We start from the raw sequence: 17,185 nt of genomic DNA on the forward strand, positions 1-17,185 counted from the left end.
ATTTGGATGCAATTCACACCTTATTTCTGCTACGTCATCTGTAGTATGTGAGAACCACTGACTTAGTGTATACACTGATTTTCTAAAATCAGTGATGCAATCTAAGATTCATAGTGATCTATTGTACTTCTTTAATATAATTATAAGAACTGTGAATTCACTTGCATTTTCTAAAATCAGTGATGCAATCTAAGATTCATAAAGTTACCAACCGCCTATGCAATAATCCAAACTCGTTCATTTTGCAAACAGTTAATCAGGTATAAATCCTAATGAGCAGTAGCTAGAAGGGGTGCGAAGCACTAAGCTTCACACAGAGGAGTACAAACTGTCCCTCCCCTCTCCTTTGGAGCCATTATGGGCTGTAGTGGCTTGGAATGGCTCTGAAGGGGAGGGGGAAGGGCCACTTGCATGCTGTGGTGAGGCACTGCGCAAAACTTAGTGCTCTGTACCCCTGCCAGCTACACTACTGCTAAGGAGGTCAATCAGGAAAACAACAACAGCAGGATTATACTCCAGAAGAGTAATCAGACACAATTTCAGACTGATGAAATGACTGTGAATATAGTAAATACATTGTTTCTTTAGTACTTCATGAAGATATTTTTGAAATTTATTTTCTTCAAGGTCAAATAATACTACTTAGCTTTACAATATTTTCTCCTTACTTATCACAGACGGAACAGTGATGGCAACGGTCTGGTTTTACAAGTTGGCATCTATCACAGTATCTGATTGCTGTAAAGATAGAAAAAGACTTCTGTTTAACATTAGTGGTCACTTGTACACATCTTGTTTTAAATGCTATTTGTTTGCTGGTTCCAGCGATGGGAACAGCAGTTAGGGAGATACAAAACATGTTGTGCTGCCAAAGACATTCCAATTTTATGTGAATATTCTCAGACAAGATGCCTGTAAAATAAAAAGGATATGACACTTACCACCTGGCAGCCAGATGCGATGGTGGTAAGAGTCTTACAGCCCAATCCTATCCACACTTTCCTGGGAGCAAGCCCCATTGACTCTAATGGGACTTACTTCTGAGTAGACATGCATATGATTGGGCTGTTAGTTTGGCAGACAGAGGTTCAAAGTGTGGTTTTCGCTTGCTCAAAAAAGCCCTCTCATCCACACTAAGCATCTTACTGGTGTTTGTCATGTCACATCTAGCCTCCCAACCCAGAAGCAACTGGGTTATCATCACCAGTTACTTCTGGTAGTATTTCCAATAGGTGGACCATCCAAAGTGGTATGGAAGGAGGGAACAAACATTGAGAAACACCATTCACACATTCTAATATTCTAATGTTCCAGGCAATGTGTGAATATTCTATGGAATGACTTTTGGTTCATGGCACAATGCTATAGAAAACAAGGAAATCCATCATTTTAAGAAATTCTCCAACAGCATTTTAAATGTGAGTTATTCTAAAACCAATTCATGAATAATAAATTGCAGTCTTGTTTCTATAAAACAGATAGTTGAACCAGAAATTAAGTGGGTAGCATGGGGAATAAAAATCACAGTCGCCCATATTATGTTACAACCTGTGGCAGTGTCCAACCATTGGGAGCCATCTCAAGATGTAGTGACTGCGCAACAAGGTAAATGGTGCTCATATCCTGAGAGTGGCCACTACCATCAGGTGCATGGAGTTATCCATATTAGCCGAATTTCCCATGACTTATATCATATAATAATCTCATATAAGTTATATGGGATCATAACCTATTATGTTGTGTTAAGTATTGAAAGATGGCCTTGCACCATGTTCCCTACACAGGGCAATCCTACACCTACACAAGTGAAAGCATCTCCATGTACTACTACAGCATATGCATTTTTAAGATGAGAGTGCTCAATTTAGAATTAGGAGGTTCTTCAGTTTCATTGTATCAAAAGTTGCTCCTTGACTTCAGGCACAATCCTAATCCATTTTCCAGCACCAATAAAAGGACAATGCAGCTCTGAGGTAAGGGAACAAACATTCCCTTGTTACCAAAAAGGGCTGTTTTGTATAGGGGAATAATTACACTGCCCTTATTGGAAACTTCAGGACCATAGGCTGGATAACAAGACGGCGTAATGTAGAGAAATTCCCTTTTAGCTTAAGGAGGAGACTGAAAGATAGATAACTTTTAATAAAAGATTATATTTTTATTACAAAAACACACAAGTAAACATAATGCACATGAAAAATGATGAGTCTTGGTCCTAGTACATGCATCTAGTGTACCTAGCTTTATGGTGGTTGCATGTGAAAAGTATTTGGTGCATCCGAGGAAATTAGAAAGGGAACGGTTGTAGGGAAGGATTTTAGGGGTCCCTGGTCTGTCAAACCCAGTTGCTAACTAAAGATGGGGAGAGAAGGGGAGAAAAAAGGGGGGAAGAAAGGAAAAGTTCCAGACGCCAGATAGTTACGTGTCTTGTAGAGCAGTTAGATGCGGGGGGGGGGGGGAAGAGTCCTGTGGAGGACCCTCTAACACGGAGGGAGAGCCAGAGAGAGAGAGAGAGAGAGCATGTCGCAGCCTTCTCTTAAAAAGGGTTTTTGCTGACCTGGATGACCTGGATGTGACCTAGAGCTGACCTGGATGTGCTTGCTTACTACACACAGCAGGGTACTTGGAATATGTAGAAAGGATTATCAGCAAAATTCAACAGGGTCAAATGACCGTCTTCCTAGCTGGGGGAACTTACACAATACAGTAACCCAGGCAAGCAGTTCAAATCTGCATAGAGTACTTAAGCAGTGATTGAGTTAAAACAATACAATGAATAGGAGACACTCAAACAATGATTTACAATGCCAGCCTAGAGAGGTGGATGTTCTTCCTCCTAGAGAGGTGGATGTTGTAACCATGAGCTTGTGGCTTGACCTGATTGTGATCTGTGTGTTGAGGTTTAATGTGTTTGCATAAACAGTGATTGGATTAGGAGACACTTTTGCATAAACAGTGATTGGGTTAAAACAATACAATGAATACAGTGACCACATGGAAGTGGAGGTTGTGTAATCCATGTAGCTTGACCAGAGTTTTTGGAAGTTTGGCCTGTGAGAAGTTTGGCCTGCAACCAGATATAAAATCACAACTAAGGAAAAAGGGGATTTTCACGTAACACCCTTACTTTGAGGAGGCCTCCGTGAGTGCCACCCAACTGCAGGATGCAGCACATATTCCACTGGCACAGTTATGCCAGTACTGGAAAATTGTTTAGGATTTGGGCCTTCGATGTCAACTTAAGAGTAACACAGCAATCCTGGTGTAACTCTGGATTGTATCTAAGTGTTTGGCGACTCTCTTCTGCCAAACTGGAAGATATAACCAGACATCATTCTTGATAAATGTTTACCTCCAGACATTGTTCTTGTATAGATGGGGAGGTCCTTGGCTGCTCTCCTCAACACTTCCTGATGCGTTTCACTTCTAGGTTCTCTCTCCAACAATTCCTTGTCTGCGTAACTTAAGTGGAACTGAGAAATAATACAGTTGTTAATTAAAGGCATGATAACAAGTTAGTTTCTTACTCATCCTACAGACATGGTTATTATGTGCCAGATAATTTGTATGCGCCCAAAACTGGGAATAATCTGCGAATGATCCGGAGTGACACCTTCTATTTATTTCTAGTTTGATCCTATAATATTCATCTTGCTAATTATTTGTGAAAAATTTGAGAAAAGAAGTATCAATCTTTTCCATCACCTACCCATAGTAGGCAGCGCTGCTCATGGAGCGCACAATCTATTCGATGGGGACCAGATGGCCCAAGAGACACAAAAAACGTTTTCCTTACCTCCCTGCAGGCCACTTGGCCTCCAATGGGGTTCCTAAGACCAGATATTTTGCCGGCATAAATTCAACAAGAGTCAGGGGATAGTTTGGAGTGAGGAAATGGACATAGGATCTGAGCATGTGTTGCTGCCACAGAGACTGTCTTCCTCCCACCCCTTGTTCGGCCCCCCTCTTAATTCAATACTATAATCCATATGATTTAATGTTATGTTCCATACTGGACTTACTACCTAGAAAGATGAAGAGTATAGTGAATGTGACATAAGTAACTAATGCATTTTGATCATATTCCTAAAACACTAAACTGCAATTTGATTTATTTTGTTAAGCAGGCTGAATGATACTACTTGATCATTGATCAAGTTGCTACCTGAAAAATCTTCTACCTTATTTTCGCCTTGATTAATAACCCATTTTTGCCCAGCCCACAGATGTACACATTTGGTTCCTGTTGCATATATGCAACGTTGGGCAGAAATGATTTTAATCTCAAAACACTTCAGGGGAACTGCTCTTGTCAGGAAAGAAACAGTGAAAAAGTCATTTAGTAAAGAAAAAAACCAGCTATTAAAGAAGTCATTCAGGAGCACAACTCTGGCAGAATTTTAATCTTGTCTATACAATGGGACCGTGGGGTCTGATAATGCGGTCTGATTTTAAATGCCTTGTAATAGGAAAAAAGGCACCAAAATTGTGATGCACTCTGGGGTAAGGCTGGGAGGAGCAAGGAATCTCCGACTGACTCGGAATTGGGTCTTTTGGAGCTAAAAATAGACTCAAGGTTTGGAAATGGAATGATTTGGCCACAAAATGGTAGGAAACATGATTTTGGTACTTTTTTTAAAGCTAGGGTTCCCAACCCATGGTCTGTGAACCGCTGGTGGTCCACAGTGTGCCCCTAGGTGGTCTGCGACATCTCTGGTGAAGAAAGAAAAAAATGCTCTTCCAGGCAGGAAAAAAGCCTCTGCAGCACCAGCAGCCAGAGCAGCTCAGAGCCAATCAGAGCATAGCCTTTCTCTGTCTCCGGCCTCCCCCCTCCACCTCCCTTCCCTCCTTGTCTGTGAGTGCCCAGACAAGCAAAAAAGTGAAGTGCAGGCACCTTGTAAGGTGTGCGCGTGTTTGTGCAGCCTCGTGGCTCAGCTGCATGCAGAGGAGAGGTGCCCTGCTGCCCACTGCCTCCAGCCTACTGCCTCCTTTCCTTGACCCTGTGTCTTCAGGTGAACCCTGGCAGCCTGGTTTCTCAGGAGTCAGATCAGGACTCCAGCCAGCCTGGGAAGTCCCTTTTGCAGGTGGGTGGGTGGGGCCTGAGGAGGAGGGGGGCCAGAGGAGGAGGACGGGGGAAGAGGAAAGGGCCAGAGGGGGGGAGGAGAGGGGCCTGAGAAGGGGGAGGAATGGGAGTAATGAGGAGGAGGAGGAGAAGGAGCAGGCTCCCAAAAGCATCACTGGCTGGCTGGCTGGGTTTCCTTGGGCGTGGGTTTCTCTGGATGTGATTTCCCTGGGAGTGCAGACTCCAGCTGGACAGGGAACACAGAGGAAGGGAGTTGGAGGCAGTGTGGCAGCAGGAGAGGGGAGAAACAATATGCTCAACCCCCAGCCATGGTACCCCCTCCCCAGTTGGCAGGATTGGGCCCCCTAGATGTGCTCTTCTAATGCCCAGGGGTGGAACAAGGGATCCAGGCAACCAGGTTTTTGTACCCCTTTTGGAGAGGGAAACAGGCCTTACTGTAAACTGCCCACCTGGGGAGAAGCAATTCCAGAAGTTGCAGAACAGGCACCACTGTAGCCAAGTACAGCAGGTGTAACCCCTGACTTTTCCTCCTCAAAGAGCAGCAGCAGCTTTGTCCATGGGGAGCCCTCCCCCACCCCACACTTGGCCAGTTCCCCTATCTCCCCAGATTGCAATCCTATGCATGCTTACCTTGGAGTAAGCCCCACTGACTATAATGGGACTTACTTCTGAGTAGAAATGCCTAGAATGGAGCTGTTAGTCACACTGTGGTTGTGATGCACTTCTCCAGAAATTTCTCCAATCCCCTTTTAAAGGCATCTAGTCTAGACACCATCATCACATCTTGGGGCAAGAGTTCCACAGACTAATGGCAGAGTAGGCAGCTGTTGTTTTGTGGCTGCAGCCTACCTATAGGCTTGCTCACACTCTCTTAGCTCCAACCAAAGTAGTCCACAGCTACAGCAAGACAGCAATTAGAACAGGAAGAGAGGCTTCCCCCCCCTAAAGACCTTGCAGTGCACACCAAAAGAACTTTTCTTCCTGAGATATGCAGCAGCCATTCTGAGATGTAGCTCTGAGATGGTGCTTCTCCTTTAGGACTGACCTGCCTAAATTGTGTTGAACACTTTCCTAAGGACTCTGGACTCACAAGTGGGGGCAGCAGGGCCAGGGTTGTGTAACGAAAGGAACTGCGGAGGGATGTGTGTGCTTTTTGTTGACTCATTTAACTACCTTGCATGACTTGCCTATAATCCCCTTATGCTTACCCTCTCCCTTTTTGAGGTGTTTTTCCACACTTAAAAGAGGCAAGGGCTGTGTGTAATGTGGTCTGGTGTGGGGGAAAAGAGACTGGATTGAATTGGGTGGGTATGCAAACCTCTGAGTTGGGGGGGAATTATTTTGTGTTCCATGTATTCCATGTAAACCCAAGACTTTCACAGCTAGTGAAGCAAATGCAAGTACAACCATCACATTAATTATTAAATAATCTTCCTATGTATTACAAATTTAATTGTATTTTTTTGTGTGTGAGGGTGGGGGGGGTTGCATGTGGTCCCCGCCGTCTCCAAATTTTGCGTTAGTGGTCCCTGAACTCCTAAAAGTTGGGAACCACTGGTTTAAAGGCATTTCAAATCAGGCCCCGTTATCCACCGGCATCTGTGGTGAGTCAAATTCGCAGGTGCAAGACCCACAGATACCAGTGTCCCACTGTATATTCATGTCTCATTTTGTAGTACCGTAGAGTAAGATGAGAAAAGTATGAATGTGAAACAGTTGTCTTTTATTATGAAAGATTATTGCATCAGCTGTGATTTTATTCACCCAGATGTTAAATATTTGCCACTATCAACAAAGACCATATGTTGCTAACTGGTGGATGAACGGGAAGTACAGCCAGGGATATGAAATTCATACAAGATGTTATTTATTCCTCACACACGGGAATGTTATGCAACAGAAACAATTAACAGAAGTTTTGCCAAATTATAACTTACTTCTTTGGAAGGATTCATTGGTAACGTAAAGATTGTTTTCCAGTAGGACCACACAAACATCATGAAAAATAGATGATAGGCAATCAGGCACACCACTAAAACAAAGACATAAAATTAAGGTATTAACAAATGACAGATATTGTATAATAGTTTCAGAAAACTAAAATGATGCGAAACGTTTTTGAGGGTTTCTCATAGGAAACAATACTATAAAGAACTGTCTTCTCCCAGTTAGCCTCTCGGCAAAAATTTTCCTTTTCTGCTTGGTTTTCCTTTCTTTGATGCTTTTGGGATCTGTGACTGTATTCTGTATTTTGTTTCACTGTTTTTTTTATTGCACCATTCTTTATTACTTTTTATAATTACTGCACTTAATTTTGTTTTTATTTTGGCATCTTACTGGTTCCCCCCATATTGTATGCTACCTTGAGCACTCCACTTATTCAAAAGGGAAAGACGAAATATAAATAATTTAAATTAATAAATAAAACATTAGCTTAGCTAATAAATAAGATATTAGCATAAAATAAAGTAAGAACAATTTAAGCTATCTTGCAGCATGACCAGAAGTATGCAAGAAGTGATTTGGAAATCTTTCTAAGGACTACAGGGTGGCTACAAAGTCACTGTGCATGATATTGTGTGCATTTGGGATTATGGCTGCCCTGTAAAATGCCATAATTTTGTGGTATCTAACCAGAAAATGCCTTTGTGTCATAGGATACACAAAGCCAAAGTTGTCAAAAGGGTGATCATCTTATACGTATGTGGCACCATCAATGTACATGGCAATTTAGAGTAACAACACAAAGACAAATTTCTACTTTGAGGAGCTTACATTTTAAGCTCAAAGACAACAGAGAGAAGGGAAGGTGAAAAGGGGAAAATTATGCATTCTGTTTAGTTACATGTTTAGGTTTAGTTTCAGCAGGGAATAAAGACTCAAGAAAGATATAAACAAAGCACAAGACACAAATATTATAGGGGAATACACAAGGTGGATCCCATCCGCAGATCACATTCACCTTTCAGTTAGGCTATATTACTAATGGTCCTAGCTCAATGAATGGGGAAATGTGAATTCAGTGGGTACCCAATTCAAAAGGGTACACAAGAGACGGGGGATATATAAACATTTTTCTAGTATCCTCCCATGTGGTCCTCTTGGGTTTTGCACCCATTTCCTAAGGTAAGCAGGTAAGGAGGCAACTGCATTATCAAACTAGCAATTGTCAACATTAGCTATCTCTAGATGCAGTGCGAGCCTCACTTCCTCCTGGATTCAAAACACAAAAGATGTATATATCAGCAATCTGAACAGTCTCAGGTGTAAGTCTTGTCCTCTCCTCATGTTTCAGTCTTTTTTTTTTTTACTTTTAAAATAACTGCATGATAATTCACGTGGGCATTCACTTTTTAAAAAGTATTCTCAGAAAAATTATAAAACGCAGAATGGCTCTGAGGATTGGAAGAAGTTTTCTTGGTGACATCTTATGGGGCAAGAGGAGATCATCAGTAAGACAGTCAAATGTTGCTTCAAAATTGCAAAACTACTTTTTTTGCTCTCAGATATTATCCTTGGAAAGGTACATTTTGGCTAAATGCAGTGAGGGCACCTCCAAAGCTGTCTCAGCAATTTAAAAAACAATGTGCCTCTCTTCACTCTGACTATACATAGCTAACACTCTTTCAAAGAAGTGTTGGTTTCTGTCTTTCCATAAGCCAGTGGTTTCCAAACTGAGAGCCATGGCTCCTTGGGAAGCTGTGGAAACAAGCCAGGAGAGCAGTGGAATACTTGCAAAAAATCCACCATCATATATAATGTATAGGACTGTAGCCCTAACTGGAAGCCACAGCCAGTGGCCTAGTATGTCAAGGGAGCCAGCAGGCTAAAATGTTTGGGAACCACTGCCATAAGCCATCAAATGAAAAAGCAGCCACCTAAATTGGATAAACTGATAAACATCATATGTAGACTGTGATTCATATCTGTCTATTCCTAAGATCTGTATTATGTAAGACCTGCATTTTTATTATAACTGGGATCAGCTGATCTTCTTCAGTTTAATTTAGCCTACAATTTAGCCTAATTTAGCTTGATTTTTACTATGCTTCTGTAGAGAGAAAGGTTGCATTCAGATCTGTTAACAATTCCTCTTTCAATCAGTCATGAGTTCAAGATCTTGATGCAAGTTAAATTGAAAGATTTCCATTGATATAGAAATAAAACGCAGAATGGAAATATAGTTACAAAAGCCGTCACAACTTTGCTGAAGATTAAGCAGGTCTGGATCTTCCACTACCTGAAAATAAGACCTTCTTTGAACTCTTTGCAAATCTTCCTGAATAGAGCAAAAGGAGGATGCAAAATGCAAAGGAGGATGCAAAAGGATAAACAACTCACCCTTTTCTCCAACATTTGTCATAGTTACTGTAAGAAAGAGAGAAAAACAACATGAAAAATAGTAGTCACCATTATTTGGGCACATAAAAGTTATTCCCATTTGTTAAATAAACAACCTTTAAGGGTTGCTTTCCTGTAGTTTAACACTCCAATAATTTTTACTTTGAAAGCTGCTATGGTAATTAAAATATCTAATTCAGATAAACCCTGAGAAAACTGTTTCAATGTTTCTAAGCAACTGCCTGCCACAGCAAAAAAAAGATGGGCATGCTTTGCCAGCTGTTCCCTGCACTTCTGGTAAATAAAGCAGAAGCATTTTGCAAAAAAAAAAAAAAAACATTCAGAGGATAACTAAGTTCTTGGGAGGCCAAGCAAACAGCTGCAGCGCACAAAGAAGAAGGGATGGGGATGCTTCTCAGTAAGTTCCAGTCTTGCAGGACACACAGCAGCTCTGACTGAAGATTAATAATGGTTCTGAAGAGAGCTGAAAATGACAAATACTCTTCCAAAGACAGCATCCTGCCCAGAAAGGGTGGGTATGCATCATGCAGAAAATAAGTGGGGGAAAGCAAGGGGAAATCAGAGGAACCTTATATAAGTGGGTCTGCTCATCTGTTATAGATTTTTGACTATCTGTGCAGACACCATTAGTGAAGTTTTGCACAAGTGCATAGCTCCACCCTCATAAGATTCCAGGTGCTTGTTTGTTGAGTATCTCATACCTGATCTCAAGTGGGAGAAACCCCATGCACACTGTATGCCTCAAGGGTGGGAAGAACACCCAATCCCTCAGTTTCTCGGAGGACCACTTTCTGAGTTTAAACTATGGCATTTGAAAACAGGTCCAACAGTTGGAGGCAGACCTGCAGAGGGGACTGGGTCAGGTGGGTCATGAGTGTGCACAGATGACTGCTGGAAAAACTATTGTACATTACATCTAATCTGTTGCTCATTTTCACTGCATGGAATGCAGCTGGTATCTGCACTGGTAAAATCCCACTTTATTCTCATCAGAAATACATTGTCCAGAAGAAGGCAAATCAACCAAAGTCCCCAACTTAATTAAAATTAGCTCAAAAAAATTCTACTGAAATCAGTGGAACAAGCTATTTAGTCATGACTTATCTTGATTAGGGCTTATATCGATTCATGTACCTAGATCTAAAGAAGGCTGATCTCTCCCCAACCACAGTGGTGACTCACATCAATCACCCTAAGCAGGAGACAGAAATGGGAAAAGAGGGGGCAGCACCATGCTAACAAGCAAGCAAACAAAGACTTGCAGAAGTGTAGGAAAACTTTAATACAATGGTCCCAATATGTATCAAGCACTGATTGCTCTTCTTTAGGATAACAAAACTATTTCAAAGGACCCATGCCCTAGAAGGGGGCTGGATATCTTCCTGCAATGACTAGTTGGGCAAGAATGGTAGATAGCAGGCCAAACATGCATTTAGAATTGGGGGTGGGTTTTGAGAAGGGAACTTGCAGGAGAAAAGGAGGTTTAGCAACCTCTTCCAATCACATGCAGGCACATACACACACACCATATCTCTGGCTCCAACTGTCCCTCTAGGAGTGGCATTTAAAAGTGCCATTGGAGTAAACTTACATATTTCTGTGCATATTATCTAGTTTGGCACCAAAATACTCATCCTCCTCCTATTTATAATTAAGCCTTCATCAAGGGAGCTCAGTAGATAGGTACTGTACATATCACAGGATTGTTGTAAGGAGATGTCATATTAAGAAACAGTAATTATCTCATGTTCACCCAGTGAATTTCATGAATCAATACACCATTCTGGCTCCTGCCACTATCTATATGCCTGCTCCATTTCAAATGGAAAAACAGTTAATCAGACTCTGTCCCACAGAAACTATACTTTGCTATCAGTCCAAACTGGCATGTTGGCTATTGAATAGAATGAACTGTTGGATACGTGGAAAGAAGTAATCAGCAGCTGACTTATGTTCAACTTATTAGCGAACGATACCTTCAGAAAATCTGAGTGGATAAAAGCATTAAATCTACTCTTACTCAGGAAGTCATGGTTTCATGACAGTTTCCTAATCAAGTGCATCAAAGCCTTCAAACCTCTCATCTTCAGGAAGGATCTGAAAACAGTGTTTACACTGCACCCCAGGGCATTTACTTGAAAGTGTGTGCATATGGACAGCAAAACTACTGGAACAAGATGGTGACAATTTCAGAAAAGTAGCCATGCTGTTAGTTATACAAAAGAAATGAGGGAAAGAAAAAGAGTTGTGTGACACCTTAAAATAATATATGCTTGCATATATGGAAAGCTTACACCACAATAAATCTGTTAGCTTTTAAGAGGCATTGGATAATAAAGAATGCATAGAATTAAAGTTTAAGAATTGCAAATCTATGAGAGAGAGAGGATTATTTAAGCTGACAGCTTAAGAACAACTCTGAAGGATCAGACTAATGGTCCATCTAATTCAGCAGCCAGATGCCTCTGGGAAGCCTATAAAAATGGCAGGAGCCAATAGAAATATTGTTCACTTGGCCCTCAGCAACTGGCATACACTGCCTTTGGTACACAGTGTAACACAAAAGTTCCACTTAGCCACCATGACTCACAACCATTGCTAGACCAATTAATGTATCTTTTAAAGGTATCTAAGCTCGTGGCGATCATCCCACCTTCAGCTAGCAAATGCCATAAATTATATTTAAAAAATTGTATAAAAAATACACTGGGTCCCTGAGTTATGGACAACAGAGTCAGAGCTTTTGTGCAGGCAGTTTGTCCATTGTGTTGCTTTTGCACAGGTGTGATATTGCTGGTCCAGTAAGAGCCTGCTCTTTTGACTTAGGAACATTCTGACTTCTAGGCAGACTTCTTGAATGGAACCAGTTATGGATGTTGGGGACTTAGTGCACTTCGCATTTGCTTTGTGACATAATTGCCAAAGAGGATGGCTATCACTGGTAGAGGTAAACTTTAACATGACCTGTTAGTCTTTTAGATGTTGCTCAAATAATGTTATGAAAATGTACTATACAGGTAGGCTGTGGGAGGATCCATTCCAGGAAACCCCCCTGTGGATATGGAAACTGTGTATATGGGGGACCCTGTCTTTGTGCCCCTTGTGTGCCCATCAACGTTAGAGCCTCACAGGGTGAAAATATTCTTGCTTTTACAGGTCGCTATAAGCATTCAAGCATTTAGAATGGCAGCCTAAACACTTAAAAAACTTAGATCAATGCTAACAGGAAGCAGTTAACTTCCTGTTAGCATCTGTCCTGCCTGCATGATGATATAAGCTTGAAAACTTATAGCGACCTGTAAAAGTAAGAACATTTTCACCCTGGTAAAGCTCTAAACAATGTCAATGGGAGTGCAGGGGGGCATGAGGTCCCCTGATCTGTGAATAACTGAATCTGCCGATACCGGATCAGCTGATATAGGGACCCACCGGTACCTCCTAAAAATAAGGCATTGCATCAAAGTAAGGCCATTTTATTTCAATACCATTTCTATTACAACAGAATTCTGTACATGTCTACTCAGAAGCAAATTTCACCAAGTTCAATGGGACCTACTCCCAAGTAGGTGTGTATAGGATTGAAGCCTTAGAATATTATTAGAACTATCTGAATGGCAATCAGACTTTAATAAGCCAAAATTATTCTGCAGCTTTCAAACATGCAAGGTCTTTTATGCCTTGTTATACATGTATAATTACAGCCTTGTAGCTACCATTCCCTCTAAAGCAGGGATGTCAAACACAAGGCCCGCTGGCCAGACTAGGCCCTTGGAAGCTCTCTATTCAACCAGCATGACAGTTAGGAGCCCCCAGCACTGCAGTCAGCTGCTCTCAGCTGCCGAACTGCCAAGTAACGAACTGAGAGAGTCCAATTATCATGTGGGTCACACTTTTGGCAGTGCTGAGGCGTTACTGCTGAAAGGGTGGCCTGCATGATAATTAGGCTCTCCCTGTACTGTCCTTTCAGCAGCAGCACTTCTGCCAAGCCGATGGGAGGGAGAGATGGAAAGAGGCCTCAGAAGGCAAGAGATAGTGCAGGGGAAGAAACAGACCAAGAGGGCTGAGAAAGGGAAAAGCTGCAGATGAGCTGGGAGGGACCAATCACCATCCTTGCTGCCTTTGCCAAGGCATTATTTTGCAGAGCATCTCTCCCTGCTGACCTGTGAAGTGATGCCTTGGCAGAAACAGTGCTACTAAAAGGGTGGTCCACATTACAGTAATTGGGCTCTCCCGTATCTTGAAAATATGATCAAGATTTCTGTATTTTCTCTTCTGTCATTTGAAACTAATGAGTTCCTAAATGAAAAAAGTATTTATTTCTGGTCATCACCTGCTTAATGTCACTTCTTGGTTAATGACATCACTTCCAGCCCTCAGCAGGTGCTATGAATGCTATCTGTCCAACTGTAAGAAACAAATTTTTACACCCCTGCTCTTAAGGGTCAGCACTGGGGCATAGACCCTTCAGCTGTCGCAGTGTCATGAATCGTCACTACACTGCTTTCAGACATTTGGTGGCAACGACATCATGTCATCACTGAACTTACAGGATGCAGAGCTCCATAGTGCGTGGAGATCAGGTGGGAGGCGCACAGCTATGCACCTTAGCAGGAACACTAAAACAATTAAGGATAAATACTGTGCAAGAAATAAAAAAATATGAACAGTACCAAACAGTTCTGATCCATTTCCTTCCAGCATTTTAGAGTTAAGACATGGTAAATCACACACTAAATGTGGGATTAATTTACATCTTTTAAAAACACATACTCTCGAGTTCAATCTGAATTCCAAGGAATTCACAGTGTAGTTCTAGATTAACAGTCTCTCACTCTATCCACATATGCGGGTTGTTTACTATCTTGCAGATAAGCATCATCACCACAATATGAAGCACACATAAGGAGATTTTTCAGCGCCATGACTGGGACCCAGATTAACATACACTAACTTAATTAACCCAGGAGATATTATTTACCTGACAAAAAGGCAGAGCAACACTCATGAGTCCTTGCCTTTTATTCTTAGTGAATTAAGGAAAATGCTAAAACTCGACTCAATAATAAAATGCTGAGGGAGGATTTGCTGTTCTCTGTATAGTGACATGTGGACCAGATGTTGTATCTGCTTGTTTCTAATAGGCAACGTGCACTTAAGAGTAAACACACTGATGAAACAGAAACACCTACGATAAAATCATGCATGGAAGAGTCCCAAGAATTGGCACGTAGCCAGTTGACACCTACCAAGAATCAGAACAGATGGCCATCCTTACAGAAATCAAACTCATTGTGCATGTACTATTTTTAAGTCTACCCTTAGAACACAAGATTTTCAGATAAATTACGCTGTTCCATATGCTGGAGAGAGGGAGGGAAGGGTAAGAAAGCGAAATCCTACAGCACAGCCCAGGAAATGCTCATGTAAACAACAACCTGCAGAAGCAGCACAAGCTGTAGCTGCCACCACCACTCCCAAACCAGGGCAAAACAGAAGGGCTGTTTTAATATGGGAACCCCCAAATCCTTGCCCCTGCTTTACCACAAGCTTGTAATTTTGCATTAAGTAATCCAAAATAAGTCAATCTTCAGTTCTATATTCTCTATCGGGAGATCTGAATCATCACTTCCTCCATAAACATACATGGGCAGGTACCAGGAAGCCTGCCTTTCCACTGCAGTTTAAACCACTTTGATTTGAGCAGAAGCTCAAATAGCTCAAGTGTAATTTTAAATGATCAAAGAAGATTGTCCCCCCCCCAAATGCTGGGTGAACCACAGAACTTCCTTTGGAGTCCAAATCTTGTCAACCACACAGTCAAAAGCTTTTGCTGCTTCCTCCTTGGAAGGCAGATTTTCCTGTCTGTTGGGAGGTGAAGGGGCCCCAGTTAGGGGCACTTAGAGTAATGTGGTTGTGAGTAGGGGGGCACTATATTGTGTGTGTGAGTGTGTGTGTGTGTCAAACACAGAGGCACTATAGTGTGTGTGTGTGTGTGTGTGTGTGTGTGTGACAAAGACAGAGGCACTATAGTGTGCGTGTGTGCGTGACAAAGACAGAGGCACTATAGTGTGCGTGTGTGTGTGAGAGAGAGGAAGAGTGAGTGAGAGGCACTATACTGTGTGTGTGAGTGTGCATGAGGGGCACTACACTGTGAGTGGCACTCTACTGTGTGCGATTCTCTGCCTCTTCCTCGCCTGGTGTGCAGTTTCGAGGGCCCGTTGCTGACCCCCTTCCTGCCCGACCGCGCGGAGCCCGGGCCCGGGGGGCTGGAGAGGAGGGAGCCGGGTCACCCCGCGAGGAGGCAGGGGAGCCCCCGCCGCCGTCCCCCCGCGGGTAGGACTCACGCAGGCAGAGCTGGGCGACGTAGGCGTAGTAGGACCAGCAGAGGATGCTGCAGATGAAGAGCACCGGCACCCAGTACACCAGCCGCTGGCAGCGCCGCCGCGCGCGGCCCCGGGACCCCCGCAGGCTGTGGCTGGACGCGGCCCCGCCGACCTCCGGCGCCGCCATCTTCCCCGCTCAGCTCTTCGGTCAGTCAGGGGGCCGCGGCCTTCGCAGCACATCCCCGCACCGACGGGGAGGCGGCGGCGCCTGTGCGGTGGTTCCGGCGCCCTCGCCCGGCGGCGCCCACTCAAACGGCCGCTCCGCCCCTCGGCCGCGCCCCTCGTTCGCTCGCTCCCCTTCCCCTCCCGCCACTCTCAGGCTCACGAGTGGCGCCTCGCAGCCCGCGCCTGGGCGTGTCTACTCAGAAGTAAGCCCCCTGTTAGTCAATGGGCCTTACTCCCAGGGAAGTATGGATAGGGTGGCAGCCTCAGAGCCCAATCCTGTGTCTGTCTACTCAGAAGTAAGCCCGTGTTAGTCAATGGGCCTTACTCCCAGGGAAGTAGGCATAGGATGGCAGCCTCACAGCCCACTCTCATACTCAAGCGTGTGCCTGTCTACTCAGAAGTAAGCCCCCTGTTAGTCAATGGAGCTTACTCCCAGGAAAGTGTGCATAGGATTGCAGCCTCAACTTGCAAGCAATTCCTAGTCCCAGGCATGTAGGGGGTGTTGGTGTTGGTACCGCTGTCCCCTCCCTTTCCCCCATTCCCAGAAAAGCCAGCTATGTCGGTAGACCCCCCTCCCTTATCCAGGAGGACCAGGAAAGAAAAGTTGAGTCATTTCCCTGTGGAATGTAATTACTGTTTTTTAAAAAAACCTGGTTCCACTATCAAAGGAATCATCCCTAGTAAAAGGATTGGGAGAGGGGCACCCTTCATTTGGGCTTTTGCCCAAGTCGAAAGGTAAACTAGTGGTTCCTAGTCTTCAGGAGCCCACAGACCACAGAAGCAAAAATTTGAATAATCTTGGACCACTTTCCTTGGACCATAATCAACCTCCCACTTTCTCAACACCTGCACACAAAAAATGCAATTAGATTTGTAATAATTAGAGGAGATTAAGGTGATATTTCTTATTTATAGAGATTGTGGGTTGCTGCTTTTGTTGCTGGCTCTGGCTGCAGGCAGTCTGTTCTTTGCCCTCTGTGGTGATTCGTGGGGGAATGTTCTCTTGTGGACATGCTGGAAGTGATCAAAGAGGCAATCTTTTTTTTCCCCTGATACCAATGCCTTAAACAGAAGCAGTCTTTATAAGGAAATGCAAGCTGCCTGCCAATGCTGGTTTAGGGCCCAATCCTATCCAATTTTCCAGCACCAGCACCAGTGCAGCCGCAATGCAGCCTCAAGACAAGGGAACAAA

At 43.3% G+C, this 17,185-nt stretch overlaps 1 protein-coding gene across 1 annotated transcript in view; it reads right to left on the reverse strand.

Moving 5' to 3' along the window:
* The window catches only part of ZDHHC2 (zinc finger DHHC-type palmitoyltransferase 2), a 37,315-nt gene extending 21,257 nt beyond the window's left edge, over positions 1-16,058 (reverse strand). Inside the window, exons 1-5 of the mRNA XM_066631758.1 lie at positions 15,790-16,058; positions 9,425-9,451; positions 7,021-7,115; positions 3,353-3,473; positions 669-738 (exon numbers count right to left, since the gene is read on the reverse strand). Of these exons, the coding sequence (XP_066487855.1) occupies positions 669-738; positions 3,353-3,473; positions 7,021-7,115; positions 9,425-9,451; positions 15,790-15,955 (479 nt within the window). The 5' untranslated portion in view covers positions 15,956-16,058. The remainder of the gene's footprint in view (positions 1-668; positions 739-3,352; positions 3,474-7,020; positions 7,116-9,424; positions 9,452-15,789) is intronic.
* Positions 16,059-17,185: the final 1,127 nt, after the last annotated feature.

Source organism: Tiliqua scincoides, chromosome 6 (assembly GCF_035046505.1).
Source record: "Tiliqua scincoides isolate rTilSci1 chromosome 6, rTilSci1.hap2, whole genome shotgun sequence".
Taxonomy (NCBI): Eukaryota; Metazoa; Chordata; class Lepidosauria; order Squamata; family Scincidae; genus Tiliqua; species Tiliqua scincoides.